This window comes from Chionomys nivalis, chromosome 5, assembly GCF_950005125.1.
Source record: "Chionomys nivalis chromosome 5, mChiNiv1.1, whole genome shotgun sequence".
Lineage (NCBI taxonomy): Eukaryota > Metazoa > Chordata > Mammalia > Rodentia > Cricetidae > Chionomys > Chionomys nivalis.
The window spans coordinates 42,542,536-42,563,218 of record NC_080090.1 but is presented as its reverse complement, the minus strand read 5'-3'; the positions used below and the strand labels follow the sequence as shown (position 1 = coordinate 42,563,218).

At 43.3% G+C, this 20,683-nt stretch overlaps 2 protein-coding genes across 2 annotated transcripts in view; both read right to left on the bottom strand.

Annotated features, from left to right (window-relative positions):
• Nucleotides 1-20,683, bottom strand: part of LOC130875021 (ubiquitin-conjugating enzyme E2 E2) — a 276,620-nt gene that overhangs the window by 44,271 nt on the left and 211,666 nt on the right. The gene's annotated exons all lie outside the window — the stretch shown is intronic.
• On the bottom strand, nucleotides 3,793-4,239 carry LOC130875022 (60S ribosomal protein L29-like). Its single transcript, XM_057770640.1, has one exon. The coding sequence runs from the start codon at nucleotides 4,237-4,239 to the stop codon at nucleotides 3,793-3,795; it is 447 nt and encodes a 148-aa protein (XP_057626623.1).

Here is a 20,683-nt window from a genome sequence, read left to right as displayed (position 1 = left end):
TTCAAATACGCTGACAGTTGCGCGCACACACACACACACACACACACACACACACACACACACACTCCTAGCTTGGGACCTAGATGTGCTGTAATTAAGCAGTAAGTGGCATTTTGGTAAGACCACTGTCGGCTGCCTTCCCGCTCTCAGCGGGCAAATAAACTGTGGTATCTTTGGAGCAGAAGATAGAAACAGGATAATCATAAAAATATTAATCTGGGGTTAGAGATGCCTCAGTGCAAAGAACCCTGGCTGCTCTTGAGAGGACCCAAAGCCAGTCCCTGGCACCTGTAAAATGGCTCACAACCATCTATAATGCAATTCCAGGGGCTCTGGGGAATCTTGCTCTGGCCTCCGTGGGTACCAGACACATGTGGTACACATGCATACAAGCAGGGATACATTCATTACACATAAAATAAAAAGAAATTTTTATAAAGAACCATCATCCTGGTTACTTCTTAAAAGTTTTATTCATATATTTTTCATATATTCATATGAATGAAGTATAATTTTGTATGTCTTTCTCTTATTTGTAGAATTGAGTGCAGATGTTGTTAATATGTCTGCATTAATATAATTCCCAGTGTCTCTACCTGACGGGTGCAAAAAGTCTACATTTCCAGTCTCCACAACAGCCGTTCTAAGGCATGAGAAACTTAGATTCTTTTTTTCCTGGTCTTACCCCTACAACCTTCAAGGCTGCCCCGTCTGCCCAGTGCTGGCTGTACAGTCCTTCAAGGCTGTCTACACCTATGGGATTGTCTAATAGCAGTGTTCTAGCGTGTGTGTGCTGAAAGCAGGAAATGCTTCCTATTTGCAACCTTTTATTTTAGAAAAACTAAGCAGGGAATGATGGTGTAAATCTTCAACTCCAGCACTCCGGAGGCAGAGGCAGGCGGGTCTCTGTGAATTCATGGCCAGCCTGGTCTACAGAGTGAGTTCCAGGATAGACAGGGCTTCACAGAGAAAGCCTGTCTCAAAAAAACCAGAAAAGGAAAACAAAAACAAAAACAAATACAATGAACAGACTCATTAACTGTAACACTCTTCCAAATCTATTCTACAAAACTTGAACAATTTACTTTTCCCCTGAAACTATTTATGTTACAAAAATTATAAAGGCTATTTTTGGGAACAGATTACACAATTACTGATCATGCCAAGTTCAGAGGTGTTAAAAGTGACAATCAAAAAAGCTGGATGGTTGGTCTTCCAAAGGAAGAGCCCAATGCCACATCTCAAACTGGGGTTGAGCAGGAAGTCCATCTGACTCCTACCCCTTGACTGTCTCGGGGTAACACTGAGTCTCATCCGCACTGTCACAGAGTTTGCCATTTCAACACTCTGGTCTTGATTTCCACTCTCTCTCAACTCTTGGGTTGACTACAACCCTGCCTTTGACCAAGAAAGTTGTCTTCATTTGTATTGGCTCGGGGCCCGTGCTCACACGCGGCGCCACCTCTGAGCTAGTCTCTCTGGGTCTCTTTTCACATGAAACTTTCACGGTCAGATCGCCCTCCCCATCTCATATACTGATTCTTCTGTTTAAACTCCGACCAACCTCTCAGTTCGCACTGCTCTGGATGCAGTAACCAACTGAGTTCAGCCTTCCTACCCGCAAGAGATTACTGTGTTAGGACACAGGGCGGAACAGTGTGCTTTTTTGAGGCCTTTGAGGCCCACCATTTCAACAGCCCACTGTTTCTATCACCTATGAAAACACTCTGTCCTCTGTGGTAATCTCTCCCCCTGCCTATCCCAGATCACAGCGCTCAACATTTCTGAACCGCTCTGATATTACTTGTACACGTCTGTGTGTGCGCATCTTTCTCTTGTATAGACTGACCGTTATTTGAGTGTAGGGCATGTCAATTCCTTTAGGACAGTTGTCTCAACCTTCCTAATGCTGCAGTCTTTTAATACAGCTCCTCATGTGTCAGAACACAGTCCAAAGAATGAGGCATGGTGAACAATGCCTTGGGGAGCTGTGAGAGGCTCCAGGAAAAAAAAAGGCAGAGGGCCATGACCTCAGGAGCATCTTGTTCCCTGGATATGATTTTGTGCCTCCTTTAACAAATATTTGCATTCAACTTATAAGACATGCTCATTATTGTTAGATGTCAGAACACAGCTATAGAAGCCAATCTGGTCAGTGCACCCTGAATCTGGATATGGCCTTCTGCCTTGCTTTCCTGCTCTCCCAGCTCTAATCTATAGTATGTACCAGGCAATTGTGTTTAAATTGGTCTGTCCTGGGAAAGGGCTGGTAATATTGAGTATGTGCTTACTGACGTTTATTTACCAAACAACCTTCCTTCGATCACTGCTTCTTTGCTTCATTCATGTATGCTAGAACACTAAAAGTGAAGTAGGGCTGTCGACATCATTAGCCCAGTCCACCCCGTTCTTTCAGGTCTTCAGATCTCACACACAGATGTGAAAGTCCACACTCACGCTGTGCTGACCCTCCCAATCACAGAATTATTGTCTGCTACTTCATAACTGTAATTTTACTACTGCCATGAACCACAATGTAAGTACCTGATACACAGGATATCTGATATGAGTCCCGTATGGATGTGTTGTCTGACTTCTAGAGGGAACCAGTCACAACCCACAGGTCGAGAACTACTGCTTTAGAATATTCAGGGTACCAACCACTATACACATTTAGTAGGGTGCATGTATGTGTGTGTGTGTGTGTGTGAGCGCGCACGTGTGTAGGCTTATTGGGTGAATAAATGGTATTCTTTTTAGGACATCTGAATATATTTACTAATTAAAAAATTAAAAAACTTTGTATTTAAGTCTTAACTTAATGCAGGCAGTTTGGGATGTCTAGTCTTAGGAGGTGTGGATATGACAGACAGTGGGTTTTGATTCTAGATAGTTGCTCGTGCTGGTTAGTTATTTAACCCTAACAAGCTTCAAACACTTGCTGGCACAAACTCATTTGTTAGTGCTTAAAGGTGAACACAGCCCAGACAGGTGAGACTCCTGGAGTGGCTTGGTGGAGAGAAGTCACAGTTCTGTTCCCTTTGTTTTCAAACCTGATTTCAGCGGAATCAGTCTATTAGCAAAGCAAAGATGCAGTTACTGAACTTTGCAGCTTGTGCACGTGGGTGTGTGTTAGCTACTAGGGGAGACTGGAAACAGAACGCACTCTCCTTACGTCCTGGTATGAACATCTTCTCTCAAGACCTTGCTGATGCCTCAGATGGACTCGGGGTCTGCTCTAGTTCTCAATGCTGCTATCCACAGGGCAGTGGTTGGTGCATCTGTCTCCCATGATGCTAAATTCCATGAGGACCAGGGTTGTGTTTGGTCATTTTTTCCGAACAAGCACTCTTTACTTTTTAATATTGTAAAATATTGTGATTAGAATTATTTTATCGCTTTAAACAGATCCAGAAATAAATTTTAGGGGACAAAAGACCTTTCCAGGAAAGTGCAGGGCAAGTAAGAGAATCATTCTACAGTAAATGACAATACCGTATTATCAGATGGCAAGGAGCAAAGACTTTCAGCTCTACTCAACTCAATTATATTAGCTTCTGTTTCTTTTATTAACAAGAAGAACGCTATGGGTTTAAACAATACTCTAGAAAGGATTCTCAAAGAGGTTATTTTTATTTATTTATTTATTTATTTATTTATTTATATTTTTTTTAACGGAACTTGCCTCAAGTTTATTTGTAAAAACAGCATAAGGTCTTGAACATCTGCAAATACTGTGTAGGTGTTCACACCAGTCCATCTGTCTTCACATTGGCAGACTGAGACTTTTTTTTATGGGGCCTTCACAGAGGCCTGGGCACCTTTGGGAGCCTGAGCTGCAGCTGAGGCCTCTGCCTTGGCTCGAACCTTGGGCTTTGTTTTTTGGCGCCTACGACCCCTGGCCATGTAGCTTCTAATCCGCTTCCCAAGCTTGGGGTGAGCAATTAAAGCCAGGCGGGTGAGTTTGCGGCTGGGGCCCTTTGGCACCTTGGGCTTCACCACCTGGGGCTTCACCAGGGCCTTGATGGCCTCCGCACATGCACTCATGGCCTTTGCATTATTTGCCTGCATCTTCTTCAGGCCTTTCTTGTTGTGCTTCTTGGCAAAGTGCATGTTCCTCAGGAACTTGGGGTCAACCCCCTTGAGAGATTCGTATCTTTGTGACCAGGGTTTCTTGATGCCATTTCTGTGCCGTTTCCGGGACTGATTGTGTGTGGTGTGGTTCTTGGACTTGGCCATGGCTGGACTGTAATCAGCGGCTCCCGAAGTCAAAGAGGTTATTTTTTATACCTCAAAAAATGACATTGTGATCAGATGGGTCTAAGCACGGAAGGCGACAACGAACCGAATGATATGGGACTCCAAGTCCTTTCTAACAGCGCTTCACTGTGAGGAGATGGGGCAGACACAGGACGCAGACACAGTACTCTAAGGGCCTCAGTCCTTTGAAGGACTGAAGTCACATCACATCCAGGGTCTCATGCAGTTTCCATGAATGTGGGTGCTCTGTTAGCCAGTTACACCCCTGGGGCTGTCAGATCCTTTGCTTATCCCCACAGACAGTTCTCGCTATTCTGGTCAAGCTCGTATGCAACTAAAGCTGGATATAATATTAAATACACGGGCTGGCTTGGCAGTCATAAACTGAAGCATTATGGGGAAGTATTATTCATGACTGAAGCGACTGTAAAAACTGGGATCTAAAACCAAACTGGGTTGCTAGGATCCCTTGGGCTCATCCCATGGGCCAGCACTGTCTCCATGCTGAAAGACATCCCAGCCTGGGAGCCATGGACCAGGCCTGACCGCAAATCTTAGCCTGATTTCTGTTGTGATAACAAGAAACTTGAGATTGGGCAATTTATGAAGAAAATGAGTTTGTTTTGCCTCATCTCTGGAAGCCAGGGGTTTGAGAGGCTGTGTCAGGTGACAGCCTTATTGCTGATGGGCTTTCTTTGTGAAGTCTCAAGTGTTCCCCAGAAGGCAGAATATGAGATCATAAGATAGAACAAGTCTTATCAAACTATTTCTCCATCCTAACTGCCCCAACAGTTCAGACACGATAGCTGGACTGACCTTCTGCCCTCAAGAAACCTCACCTTAGGAATTACATTTCAGCACGAGTTTTGGTGAAGATATTCAAACCAAATAAGTGAAGCTGGCACAAAACATGGCCACATCTGGATTGCTGAGCATTTTTACCAATGGGAAGAGGCACAAAAGAATGTTTCATCCAAGCTACGACTAACATAAAGCTGGATGATGGTTACCATAGGGCTGGAGCATTATGAAGACAACACAGCCCAGCACCCACTGCCTAGAATGAGACCCTGAACATGACGGTCCCTTACCTCCTTGCGCCTCTTCTCTGTCACCACCAACCCTAAAGGTGGCCAGCATTCTGCTTCCTGCTTCTATCCATTAGTCTTCCGGTTCCTTGACTTATATATGACACGAATCAATAATCTCATGGCTTCTTTCTTTGAATGTCATACTTGTGAGGTTCATGAGTTGCAAATTCTTCTACACTTTAATTTTACCATCATGTACTATTATTCATTATATAAATATAGCAGAGTTTGCTATTCTATTCTACTACATATGGGTCTCTCCCTCTAGTAATTTTCTGTTCAAATAAAACTAAGTACTAGCTGTGCAACGTACAAAGGTGGAGACGAGGACAAAGCTCACACACCTGCCCTAAGTTTAGCTTAGAAAATGAGCTTGTGTATTAAGCTTTTATGATGTGACTTTAAGCCCCGAAGTTATAAAAATTAAGTACAGAACATTGATGGAGGAAGGTCATTTGTCAATAAACAAACTGCCTTGGCCCATTTGATAGGCTACCCCTTAGGTGGGTGGAGTAGACAGAATAGAATGCTGGGAGGAAGAGGAAGTGAGCTCAGATGCAAGGCAGCTCCTCTCAGAGACAGACGCCATGCTCTCCTCTCCAGAGCAGACGCGATGAAACTCCAACCCAGGATGGACGTAGGCTAGAATCTTCCCGGTAAGCGCACCTGGGGTGCTACATACATGAACAGAAATGGGCCAAGCAGTGTTTAAAAGAATACAATGCTTGTGTCGTTATTTTGGGTATAAAGCTAACCATGCGGGAGCCGGGCTGTGGGAAGAGGCCCGCAGCACCCTACTACAGATGGTGCCCACGTGGATAACTGCATCCACAGAAAGCCTGAGAAAGCTTGGGAAAGAATAGAGTAAAGCGTGTTTTCTTGGTAGCAGCAATTTCTCGGGTCTGCTCTGCTTGCTAGAGGCAAGCAAGTGCTCTCATCTAAGAGAGGCTTCCTGACTCAGCTTCAGCTGTGAAACCTTGCAGCTCATTTAAGAGGTCCTACCACGAAATACTTAAAACGGTGTTGGTGAAAAGCTGAAGGCATGCTTTTCGGTTTTCAGCCATAGCAGGAAAAAAATTGTGCTGTTTTAAAATGCCGGCTTTCTGGGCCATCCTGCCAGGGCAAACTCTGACTGTTTGAGGCAGGAGGGCTGACTACAGAGAGAGGAGTTGAATGTTGTCTGTGGATATAGTATTGCAGCTTGTTTGCTGGCAAGGACCTTGAAACGCCACAGAGTTGTGGTGGTAAACATGGCTACAGCCGGTACCTCAGCCATGAGGCTGGAAAGCTAAGGAATGGCTGAATCCAGCCGTCAAAGCCACGGCTTTCATCCTACTGATATTGCTTGGTAAATTAAAGACTCATGTGGTCAGAAAAAGAGAGATATACAGTAAAGAGAGATTCAAAGACAAAGAAAACTTTAAATGATTTACAGTGTGTTTAAAAATATATGCAGGCTGAAAGTTAAAGTTCTTAAAAGTAAAATAAGGAAGAAAGAGAGTAGTTGGGTGTGGTAGTACACACCTTTAATCCCCAACACTTGGAAGGCAGAGGGAGATTGACCTCTGAGACTTCAAGGTGTGGTAGCACACGCCTTTAATCCCACTGCCTGGGAGGCAGAGACAGACAGATCTCTGAATTCAAGGACAGCCTTGTCTAAAGAGTTATTCCAGGACGAAGATATACAGAAAATATAAAGTAAAAGTAAAAGTAAACAAAATAGAGTTAAAATAAAGCTGCACAAAGATGGAAGTTACACAGAGAATCTTGATACTGTATGCTATTATGCTCTCTTTGAATTGTTTTAATGCTGAGGAAGGAGCAACAGATGCTAAAAGATATTTGTTTATAAATGCTGCTGAATTAATCCAAGATAGATATTTTCAAAATACCTTGATTTCAGAATTTGGATCTAAGGATATGATACTTTGGAAAAGAGTTTCTTCTTTTGTTTTCACAGAGGATGAGACTCTTTGGATTGCTTCTTCGATCCCAATATGGTATGATAGACCACGTCCTCCTGAAGGGTTGCCGTGAACACCTTCAAAAAATTACTTTGCTCAACTGCCGACTGAGAGGAACCTAGCACACAGGTTATACCATGAAAGACTTGATTAACAGCGCCCCCATTCAGCAGGAAGCAGTTTGGAGAGAAATAACTGCGCCCATATTCCCAAATATTGTTTATAAATGTTCTTTTACATTTCAAGAGGGAGATGATATAGATGTGAATAATTTGCATTGATATGAATCTTGGTTTACTGATATTAATTTAAGGTCAATTTTATTATATGTATATGTATTTCTGATATTGATTAAGGTATTGTGATTGTGTAGTTCACGTAAAAATGTAATGTATATAGGTTGTTAATGGATAATTATCAGTAATAGTTAAGTTTGTAGTCATGTTAGTTAGATTTTCTAGATGTGCATGCATATATTTCAGATAGGCATTCATCATATCTTTCAAAGGCTAGAGAATATGGTATTTTAAATGTTTTAATAACTTAGGGTTTTTCATGACAATGAGACACTCTGCTCCTGGCAGCACCAATCTACTTCAAGCAGAAGATGGGCATCGAAGAGGCACCTTATGGAGTTTGATAGCCATTTGGGCAAGAAACTGCTCTTGCCTGGACTGTTGCATAAACTGGACACAGAGAACCCACAGAGAGAGGACTACTGAACTTGCCTAAAGGTGAGATGATCTTTCGGGGTTCCTGATTCATGAAGGAGTCTGCGAGACATTCTGCAGGACACAGCAGATAGTGACTGAACTGACTTTGAAATTTCCTGCTTCATGGAAATGTGTGCTGGAAACTATGGGCCTTTAGGCCGAAGATGGATGCCCCAACGGTACAGAGAAACTTTGGGTGACTGTCAAGGCAGCGAGATGTCTCTGTCATTTCTAGAGTTTAGAAGTTGCTTACTTTTTGTTTGCTTAGGTAATATTGTATTCTTCTGGAGTCTTTGATGGAGTTGAATAATAGATAGATAGTTATAGTTATAGTTTTCCTTAGTTATGATAAAGATAAAATAGATGTAAATATTGTAATTTTTACTTGATAACTGTTTTGTTATATGTAATTTTGCTATGTTAAAGTTAAAGCCTTCCTTTTTTTTTTGTTTAAACAGAAAAAAGGGAAATGATGGAGGAAGGTCATTTGTCAATAAACAAACTGCCTTGGCCCATTTGATAGGCTACCCCTTAGGTGGGTGGAGTAGACAGAATAGAATGCTGGGAGGAAGAGGAAGTGAGCTCAGATGCAAGGCAGCTCCTCTCAGAGACAGACGCCATGCTCTCCTCTCCAGAGCAGACGCGATGAAACTCCAACCCAGGATGGACGTAGGCTAGAATCTTCCCGGTAAGCGCACCTGGGGTGCTACATACATGAACAGAAATGGGCCAAGCAGTGTTTAAAAGAATACAATGCTTGTGTCGTTATTTTGGGTATAAAGCTAACCATGCGGGAGCCGGGCTGTGGGAAGAGGCCCGCAGCACCCTACTACAGAACATTAAGCATGTTTATATTGCAGGGGATAATATCCACAGGAAGAAACACTTCCTTCCTAGATTCTTATCTTGTTCTGCAAAGTTTTGCCTGCACACGGAGGGGTTATCTAAACCAATGCTAAGATGCCAATGTTTGTTTATCATTTGTGTCGCAGATGGTCTGCATTGCCTAGATACTTTAAAGAAACTAAGAACATCCAATTTCTAACAAGATGGAAGTAAAGAAACAAACTTCTTTAAGATTGATTAATTTCTTGTTGAGACAGCCAAATAAGATGCCAGCATCTACAACAATTTTAAGCACTTGAAGATGAACTGTGCTACCATCTGAGGTTTTAAAGTGAAGCGTATTACTTTCTGTGTAGTCTTCTGAATGCCACTATAGCAGCTGTCTCTGCAGAACGGAAAGCTCATGTCTTCAAAGTGTATCTAATTCTGTGGGAAAAGGAGCTGAGTGGAGACAAGACAAGGTGAGAGGAGTCACAGAATGCATGCTTACTGAATCCTATTACTATGAGATACAAAAAAGCCAGCAGAGCAAAAACAGATCCAGAAATGTTCCGATATGAGAAGAAGGAGGAATATCCCTCTGTTCCATCAACCCTACCATCTGCAGGATGGGTAGGTTTTGCTTTCACTGAGCTGGAGGAGGGGAGGGAGAAAATGAAGTGGACCGTGTATTTGTGTAAAGTCGTCAGGAGACATGGGCGAGAACCCTGAAGATGAGGACTGAGGAATGTATCCGGATGGGACATGTGTCAGGAAAGCACAGGATTCTATATGTCAGACAGGAACAGCGTAGTGAGGTGGGAAGACCGCACAGGGCCCTGTGCCCTGTGGGCAGGAAATCATCTGTGGATAAGACACAGCAGTCCTACAGACTGTGGATAAGGCTCCTGACGCTCACACGTGAGTAGATGTCATTGAGATCGTTTTCACAGCCCGTTACCCAGTCTTTTTATTTTTTATTTTATTTTTTTTATTATTTATTTATTTATTTATTTATTTATTTATTTATTTATTTTTTCCCCGTTACCCAGTCTTAATCACCCCTGCTGAATAACGTCCTCCTGTCTAGCCCACCTCTTATCCTGATGTTTCTTTTGTACAGGCAGTCAGGACTGCTGGGTGGACATGACTGTGATGCCATATCATATGAACTGTCTGTTTTTGTTATGAAAATACCAAGTTCAAGTTGGGTGTGGTAGAACACACCCATGATCCCAGCATTCTAGCGACAGGGGCTGGAGGATGAGGAGGAGTTCAAGGGCATCCTCAGCTACACAGTGAGTCTGAGGCTAGTTTGGGCTACATAAATCAGACTACAAACAACTAAAAACAATCTACTAAGTTGGAAAGGGTCGTGCTGCCTAAGTTTTACAAGTTTGGAGGCTGTAATGAGGTGCTGAGGCAGCACAGCTTTCGACAAGGCATTTCTCAGCAAGAACAATGCAATTATAATATACTCTTTCCTCCTTGTTGGAGTGGCTCACACGTTTTTGATAAGCAATGTTGCAACTGCTCAGTTTAATACCTGAGAGAGTAACCTACTGATTCCTGTTCTAGGATTTTTATCCTGTTTATATTTTTTATACCCCCACCCCCCACAGAGATACTCAGTGAAACATTGCTTTTGGTGAAAAGCAAAATCAGAAAAATGGCCCATCACAGGAGACTGCTGAGGTGACAAAGCACACATCGACAAAGTATTATGCAAGCATGATACTGATCCACATGCATGGGACAGACTTCTGGACACACAGTAAGAAAATATGGAAAACAGAATGGGCAATGAGCATTAACAACACTACATGGCCCTTGGGCTGTGTGGATGCCAGTGCTTACTTTGCTTTTTAAAAACTATCTTAAAAATGTAATATTTTGGTTTTCAAAGTAAATTGCTAAAGTTCGAAATTTTCAAGGAAGAAAGGAAGAAAACGAATAGAAATGAAAATACCTTGTAATGGACATACTGCGCTCTGCACTTTTTCCTTAACACACTGCTGTCTTACACACCACAGGACAGAGTAAAGGTAAGTTAGGTACATGGCAACCATTGTACATACACAGGTCTATAATTTGGTAAATACCAAAACAAAACAAAAAATCCTTATTTAATGTTTACTTCTTACCCAGAACAGAAGCCAAACATGCATGTTCCATTTGCCTCCGAAAAGGATGCCGGGATGATCTGTCTAGCACTGTGACCTGGAGGGTCTCCTGGCTCAGATGGATAGGGGGTGACAAGCCGGGGGATTCAGGAGGTGGGAGGTCCCTGGCCTGGGACTTACTAGCTATAGGATCATAACTGTAATCGCTTCCTAGATGTAAGATTAAGTTTCCTGTGATGTCTGTTTTTGAAACAGAAAGCCTGAGAAAGGTCATGCAGTCCACCCCTGCAGAGACCAACTTGAACAGCAGGGCATTACTTAAAAGTAAATTACTAAAGACTGATTTGGAAACCTGTAGGAATTATCTGCTTGGTCCAGCTGTTTTCAAAATTTATTAGTATTAAGCTATTTCTTTTACTAAGATATTTTACGTAATACTGTATAAGGCTGCCAGCAACAATACTTCACATGAGAAATATCTTTCTAATCTCCAAGAACTGAGAACATGAAAGGGAGAAAATGTTACTTTATTAGTTTTTTCAATAATTGATGTTTTCCTTTGGAAAATTCATTCTGGAAATGTACAGATGAAAAAAATGAGCTTGGGTCAAATCAGCACATGTCTACGGTCAAATTCCTGGGTCTAGGAACGCCCAAATCCCTATCTACTGACTCTCAAGCACACGTTTCCAACCTGAACTTCCGGCCTGTCAGCTGGGCACTCTGAGCACGTCCCAGCAGGTGCCAGTGAGTTCCTCAGAGGCAACGCCCATTTTATCACTGAGATCAGAGCCCAGAGTCCTTACAAATGTCTTGAGTCAGTTGCTAATAGACAGGATTGACAATAGAACACAATGGTTGCCAGCCAGGCATGATACTGCTCGTCCAGGAAACATTTGGCAACTAGAGATATTTCTCTTTGTCCCAAGGAGGCAAAAAGAAACTAATATTGGCATATTGTGGGCAGGAGCCAGGGATGCCATTATATATACTATATCACAAGGGACATCGTTCCACAGCACACAGTTATGCTCAAATGTCTTTTGTGCCCAAGTTGAGAAAGGCCTATTCTATCATCCTGGATGCGAACTCTAACCCTGGAAGGGCCCCCTCTTGCCCGGCTTGGTGTGCTCAGCGGCTGGATGGCTACACGCTGTGCACTTCCGGGATAAAGGAAGGAAAGAACTCAAACAGGACCACTCTTGTTCTGAGTCTAGCAGCTTAGCCTTGCTGCACTTCTGGCCTTGGCCACGGCACTCGCTTGAGCCTAAGTGCCTTCCTGAGCTGCGCCTCAGCCTCACTCCTTTTTAAAGAATAAAGGCCTGACAGTAGGTGGTTCAGGAATGTCTTTATAAATTAGCATTAAAACGGGGATTTTAAAACACAAACAACCTCAGAAAATTGGGCCGGTCTCTGTTAACATACTGAGACTATAATAAAAATGTATCCAAAGTCCTGGATTCATGCCATTCACCACCATCTCCCCCTGACCCTGTTTCTCCTTACTTCCTATGAGTTTGCAAAGACCGTATAATATCTGCACGCGGCCAGCTTATCACCTGTAAGCCCTACAGCTCCAGTAGAAAGGGATCCGGCCAGTCTGGGGCCAGAGTACCACAAAGTCACTGCAAACGCAGCTGCTTACAGGGAAAGGTTTCCCCAGCAAAGTCTTGATCAGGGCCCAGGGGCCTTTCTCACAAGGCTGAGGAAACCAGATTTGAAGCTTCTTTAACCTAGTTAAAGTGAAAGAGTTTCTCTTTATAAGACCAGTCCAATCAGTCTGTAACTCAAGGACTTTCATAAAAGAATGTTTCCTGGGACTGAAGAGCAGGCCACTTACTAGCTATTGTGTGTGGGACACTGAAGACATAAATGTAAAGAATTAGTCTAGTCAAGCATGGGGAGAGTGTTCCTCTTGGAAAGCCACCTTTCTCAGAGGCAACTGGTCATCTTTTCCTAGTCCCAGGGCAGAGAAGCCTCTTACTCCGCACATACCTGAATGTCTCTCTGTCTCCTGCTCACAGAATTGATCATGGAGGAGGGCCTTAGCACAGTTATGCCGGCAGTAATAACAGTCAATGCCAGCTCACAGGGCTCAGAGGGGCTGAGTAGACACGGTCTAAAAAGATGACATTGTCAATCAGCATCTTATTGGAGGCTAAACTTCCCAAACTACAGGCTGTGACATACTATAGAAAGCCAGTACACAGGTGGTCCCTCCAAGATACACAAATCCAATTTTCTCTCAGTCAAGTGGCTGATGCCCTGTTAGCTTACAGGTATGTTTAATTTGGTTTATATCTATAAAGCTGGTATTCTTTGAATGTCTGACATCCAATCCTGGAGTGTTGGTCTTTTTTTTTTTTTTTTTTTTTTTTGTAGGAAGGTATATTACAAATACAGTTACTATGTGCACAGTTTTAAAAAACATGAAGACAGAAATATTAATTAATTATATTTGAAACAGGCTCTCACTATAGATAGTCCAGGTTGGCATCAAACTCACGGTCCTCCTGGCTCTTCCCTCTGAGAACTAGATGGCAGGCACATACATGGACCTATCTTGTTCTACTTTTGATGATCACATTATACACATTATACACATTAAAGGCCAGCATGACATTTCCTGGGGTTTGTCAAAAAAGGAGCCTAGGTGGGGTATAACTACAGCAAAACCAAACAATACCCTGCCCCAAATCCTAGAGAGAAGCATAGATCTAAGTACTACTGACCACAAAATGTAAGCAGTGGCCACCCCGCCCCACCAGTCGTGATACTGAGAATGCAAGGTGGTTTGGACATTAATCAAATATGAAAACAGCCTGTGAAACAGGAAATGGTTTTCAGAAATCAGTACCTAAGCGTTCAACATAATTTTATGTCACAGTCTTTGCAAATTAGAGTCCCTCATCTTTTTCTTTTTTGCTAAGCTCTCTCTATGTAGCCCTGGCTGTCTTGGGACTCACAACGTAAACCAGGCTGACCTCGAGTTTACAAGATCCACCTGCCTCTGCCTCCCGAGTGCTGGGGAAAGGTGTGCACCAACATGCCTGGCTCCCATGCCTTTTTCAGAAAAAGCTTTTTGATTTAATTTTATGTATGTGTGCCAGGCAAAGGCCAGAGAGGATGCTAACTCTCTCGGAGCCTGAGTTTCAGGCAGCTGTGAGCTGTTGGAAGTGTGTGCTGGGAACTGCTGCAAGGGCAGTAGGTCCTCTTGACCACCGAGGCTTCTCTCCAACATCCTTCTTCCCACGCTTCTGGAAAGAAAAGCTCTTGGAAAATTCCAGAACAGGCACCCAAACTCTCTTTTAAATAGTCTTTCTTCCCTGCATCAGCTCTTGACTTGCCATCTCTGAATAGTGTGATGTAATTAGCTGACCCAGAACATGGAATTTAAGAAGCGGTCCTCAAGTCACGCAGCGGCGGCTGTTGTAATATGAGTGGCAGGACTGCTTCCCACCGCCACCCGGCTAGCTTTACCCAAAATAATTACACGGAAACTGTATTCTTTTAATCACTGCCTGGCCCATTAGCTCCAGCCTCTTATTGGCTAGCTCTTACATATTGATCTAACCCATTTCTAATATTCTGTGTAGTACCACGAGCTGGCTTACCAGGAAAGATCTTAACCTGCGTCTGTCTGGAGTGGGAGAATCATGGCGACTCCTGACTCGGCTTCTTTCTCCCAGAATTCTGTCTGTTTACTCCACCCACCTAAGGGCTGGCCTATAAATGGACCTAGGCAGTTTCTTTATTAATTAACCAATGAAAGCAACAGATTAATACAAGACCCATCTCCATCAGGTGTCATGCACCTTTAATACTGTAGAGGCGGGCAGATCTCTGTGAGTTCGAAGCCAGCCTGGTCCACAAAGTGAGTAGCCAGAGATGCTATATAGAGAAACCTTGACTTGAAAAAACAAAAATAAAACAAAAATAAAAAAAGAAACAGTCCGTCTCCAAGGATGTAAGAAAAACTCAGTTTGGAATTGTGCTGGGTTCCAGCTGAGCTACCATTTCCTGTGGCTACTTAACTTTCAAAGGCCTTGGTTTTCTTATCTACAAAGTGGGAAATAATCCACATTTTCTTTCCAGAGGACTTGTATGATTTCCCAGACAGAAATCCTGTCTTTATGGAGTTTTGGTGAGAACTGCAGGAAGGGAAACAACAGACAAAGACATACATAATGCATGAGCAAGAAACGCTAAAGTCAAAAGTCACATCCGAAGGTCACGGTAAGAAGGTTTCAGGGAACTGAGGGACATTGGAATTTATCACATAGGAAAGCCTCTTTGAGGTGGCATTTGAATAGAAGTCGAGGGGGAGTGGCGTGAGACAGATACATTTCTGGGAAAATTCAAAAGCAGGAAGAAGGAAGAACAAACGCAAGGGTCCGTGGAAGCAGCAGGTGTGGGCGCCTGACTGGGGGCGAGGGCGGGGACTCTGCATCGAGATTCTGGTGTTCGTTCAATGAGCTGGAAGCCCCTGGAGGGTTTGAAGCAGAGAACAGCTACACAGAGACTTCCACCATTACTTGGAGCTGGGTATGGTCAGGCTTTGCAGAGGCAGAGACCAGACAAGAAGGGGAGAAGATGAGGACTGAGTCAGGACTGGCCTGGGATGGTGTGCGTGAGAGGATCCAGGATGGCTGCAAGGTTTCAGTCTGAGCCAATAGGAAAGAGGTGAGGCCATTGAAAAGAAGGGAAGACGGGTGATGTGGTCTGCTGGGATGCAGTGAGAGAGGGGAGGCAGGTGATGTGGTCTGCTGGGATGCAGTGAGAGAGGGGAGGCAGGTGATGTGGTCTGCTGGGATGCAGTGAGAGAGGGGAGATGGGTGATGTGGTCTGCTGGGATGCAGTGAGAGAGGGGAAGCAGATGATGTGGTCTGCTGGGATGCAGTGAGAGAGGGGAGATGGGTGATGTGGTCTGCTGGGATGCAGTGAGAGAGGGGAAGCAGATGATGTGGTCTGCTGGGATGCAGTGAGGGCTTATGGTCAATAGTTTGAGATGACTGTCTACATTCAAGGAGAGATTACAAGCAGTCAATTCAATACATAGAAATGACTGGGTCCTGGCCAAACTTCAAAAAAAATTTATAAACTCATGTGACTTTATGACAACCATCTGTTCTCTATGCAAGGCTGGTGTTTAGGAGTTGGCAGCTGGCTTTACACCAGTTCTCTGTGAAAATTACAGGAGGCATATACACCCTTTTGTGTGTGTGCACTAATGGCAATGGCAGTAACGACAGGTAAAACACAATCGCCTAGGCAGGAGGTGGTTACACAGCTCTTTTCTGAGCTTTAATTAGAGTCCTCTGGGGTTCCAAATGCTGGGTATCACTATTTCTTACTAACTGATCACCTTCCTTTTTCCCAGGGAGACTTCTTCACCCAGCCCTTTAAAGCAAAAACCTAACAAGAATCATAAATACATATATGTATTCCCCAGTGATTTCAGCAGTCTCTTTTGTTGTTCTAGCATAGTTAACATCTTTCTATTATTAAACAACTTGTTTAGATCTGAAAAAGGAAACCACTGTCCTGCCTCTCCAAATAAGACACACTCCAGATTAACTCAGATGTAGTTTAAGATGCACTTGGTAACTTTAATAAAAAAAAAACTACATTTAAAAAGTTTTTTAATATTATTCTTTAAAAAATGTAATCACACCCTAACATTTATTTATTTAGTGTGTCTGTGTATGTGTGTGCGTGCACACACATGCATGCATGTGTGCATGTCTGTACCAAGGCATAAGTGGAGACAAAAAAATAACTTGCATGCATTGTTTTTCTCCTACTGTGTGGGTCCCAGGGATCACATTCAGGCTGCCACACTTGGTGGCAAGCGCCTTTACCTATTGGGTCATTCACTGATACCTTGGTACTTTTCTTAATTTTGTATATACAAATACTATGTATATATGTAATTTTAATATTGTTTAAAAAATACCTTAGGAATACACTGTACTATTGCTTTTTGGAGAACGTCCACTAATATATACTGTTGCCTATAAAGACAGTTACTAGTAATGGGTGTGAATACTGACACAGCATGCCTGCTGTGTGGACAGGCTGCCTGAACAAGCATAAATAACAAACAGATTTAATTGCCAAGGACCCGAAAGCTCACTCCTATTGTATAAAATTCGCAGCTCCCCGGGAAAGCAGAGGAAGCTATGTGTTTCTATTCTACAGAGAAACAGCTGACCAGTTATTTAGCCTCACCCTTTAATTAAGATGTGTGTTATTAAAGTCTCTGGAACACAAGGCATCAGATAGAATGTCTGATACTTTCAAAGTGTTTTCTGGTTTTGTTTCCTTTTAAACAAAGAGTACAGGTACAAGAATTTAACACAGTCTGTTACTACATCTCCTGGTGGTTTTATGTGGAGTGGCACCTTCAAGAAAAGTACTTTGACATTCTGTCACCAAATGGACAAGTGGGGAAGAGGACACAGAAAAATGCAAACCATCCCACTCCTTACTGGTGTCAAGTAAGCACAGGTTAGAACAACTGGGGGTGTCATTTTCATACCTCAGACTGTTAGAGATTTAAAAAAAACCCTGAGGGCAGAATAGGGAAATTCTGTCCCATCGTCACATGGCGATGGCCATGATGTGAACTTGTAGCTTTTCTGGAGGGTAAATTTGTCAACCTTTATTAAAAAATACTCTGTAACTGTGCAAGTTTATCTACCCACCCAGAAATTTCATATCAACAAATTTAGCCTCAGGGAATAAATGTACAAGAACACAAAGAATGCTAATTTTCAGGATGCCACCACATCAGCAACTATAATACAAGTACTGACAGCACCCTAAGTGTTCAACCACAGGAGACCAATCTGCTTTGGTACAGTTACACAATGGAGTGCTATGTAGGTTCTGTAGCTGTAATACAGTGACATGCTCACTGGACATATGTAGCACTAGGAGAAAACACAATAATCACGAAGCCATGGAGAGCGAGGAACTGTTCTGATAACAGTGTGTGCATGTGTGTCAGCATGATACATATCAACATGCACATATACAAAAAAAAAAAAAAAAGAACAAAACCTCCAAGGGGACAGACGGAAACTGTGTGAATAGTCTACTTTGGTGATTGAATTATAGGTACACTTTCTTCTTTCTTCTTGTTACAACTGCTTTCTTTTCTATAGCAGAATGCAAAATTAAAATTTTATAAGCGCAAATTTTGAGAATAGAAATATTTATAATATAAATAAGAAAATATAATCCCCAGCAAAATACAAAGCTACTTCTCTTTCATCAATAAACAGATATCTGAATCCTAGCACTAAACTATTTCTTTGTACTACAAAATACAAATGGCGCTAAAAACCATTTAGATATACCAACAGTTTATTACACTCCCGTTTTTGGTATTAACGTGCTATTCCTAGACAGAAGCCCATTCAACAGGCACCATCACAGAAAAATATTGTTGAGTAAATAATCTGATATTGAAAAACTAGGCACTGAAATGTGGTGTCTTCAAGTTGATGCGGCCCTCCCTATGCTCACAAAGCAGGACACGATGCTCTCGCTCCCTCCCAGACCCTCCAAGTTACCTTTCTCACGGAAGGGCTGAAACAGAGCTTGCAGCTACAACAACAGTAACAACATGTCATGCCTTGACTGATATTCTTGGCATGGGCATCTAAACAGATACTTCAGTTTTCACAGTACAAGGACATGCTGCACTAAGCGAAAGAGAAGCTCCAGGTGAGTGAGGTGGGCAAAGGATACAGGTAACCCTGAAGGTGGATGGCAGGGGGAAGAGGGGCTGGAGAGGCCTGGACAAGCACTTTAAAGGTGAACAAAAGCCTGGTTTGGGCTAACTGCTGTCTCCTTTAAGGACCCAACCTTCAACACCCAGCTCTGAAACTGGAACTTAGAAGGCGACACTTTGCTTTTTCAAATTTCCTATATGATTCTGGGAAATGAATGGTTAAATTGTGATTCCAGCTGCCAAAGTCAAATTTTCCCGTACAGACTGTCCAGCTCAGTTCTGCCAGTGGAAGGATTCCGTGTAATGCAGCTTTCTTTGGACACTTTGGACGAAGGGAAACCAGTGTCTTGGAAGCGGAGCCAGTCAAAAGTGGGCAGTTTCAAAGTGAGTCAGGTTTTCTCATGAAGAACAGACATCTACATCCCTGTAGCCAACAGCTTCATGTTTCTCCTTCTGTCCTGTTCAGTCATCCAGGATGAAGTGTGAGCTGGCCCCCACCGAGGTCCTGGCACATCTATCCATAGTGCATTCCTCTGAGCCCTGATCTCATGGTAAGCCCTCCAGGGTGGCTCTGGATTGTTTGCTGCAGAGTATATGGTCTGAAGACTGCTGATGCAATGCTGCTGGAAAGCCTTGCCAAGCCTCACCTGAGTTCCTATTCTAACAGAGAGAACCCCACTGAGGGCCCTACCAGAGAACAAAGTCAGCTGACCAAAGATGCTCACAACTCCCTCCTATTCCAAACGTTGATGGAAGTTCCTGAGGTGATTAGCTTAGAAACAACACTCCTAAAACCATCTCCTTAAAGGAACAAGAGCCCCAGCCTCCCAGCCCATAAATCCTATTTATATGACTATAAAGGAGGTCTCGCCTTTCCATCTTGATTATCATGACTTTTTTTATGCTTCTTATACTTAGACATGGCAAATGCCACCTCTATATATTCATTTTTATTTTATGTGTATGGGCATTTTGGCTGGATACATGTCTGTGCACCACATGCAGGCAGAGCCATGGAGGCCAGAAGAGCATGCTGGACCTCCTGGAACTGGAGTTTTAGACAGCTTAGCACTATGTGGTTCTGGGAATCAAAGCTGGGTCTTTTGGAAGGGCAGCAGGCACTACTCTTAGCCTCTGAGCCATCTCTTTGGTCCCCTCCATCTCTGCGATTTTGGCTTATTCTCCCATTGCGTCAAGGCTTTTCAAACACTAAATTCTTTTACCCAATTTAATACCTCTTACTTTTAGCATTGCCTGATCTAAAGCCATTGTCACACAGGTGGATGAACAGGTCACACCAGACTTGCGAGCAGCCCAGGCCCCTGAATACATTTCCTCTTCTTTACTCTGTACCTTAGCTGGAGGGGCTGCCCGAGGAAGGCCCTCATGCACCGACAAGGACAGCAGGTACTCCAGGTGACTTACAAGCCATTCCGAAGTAGAATGGAAGGACAAATGGTTGCTGTCCAGCAGAGGGGGAAAGGAAGCATGAGATTCACTACGGCTTTGTCATGGAAACCCAGCAAACGGGGTCTAGGTGGCCTCGGCACCAGCAGTCCTGTAGGCTTGTATAAGCACACTGGTATAAGGTTTGGGGTTGACTTCTCAGCTCAAATCCTGACACCCTGCCTTGTCCCCCACACTTTGCTGACAAGCTGCTGGAGTCGCTACTTTTTTTTTTTTTTTTTTTTTTTTTGGCATCAAGTGCTCTCTGGGCATCAGTGGACTGGAAGGAAGAAAGCCAAGAACAAAGTGCGGGGAAGGCCATGGACAACGGGGTGAAGGTCAACACAGAGCAGATGCCTGCTCCTTTCCATGCAGACGACAACTCAGAGGCAGATGGGACTTTTCCAAGTGACTGAAAGACACAGTCAGTGACCTCAGGGTCTCTCCTCTGCCAGAATGGAGAATAAGTGCTAACGGCAGGAGCAGAGATGAACGACAAGGTACTTTAAAGTATGCCACC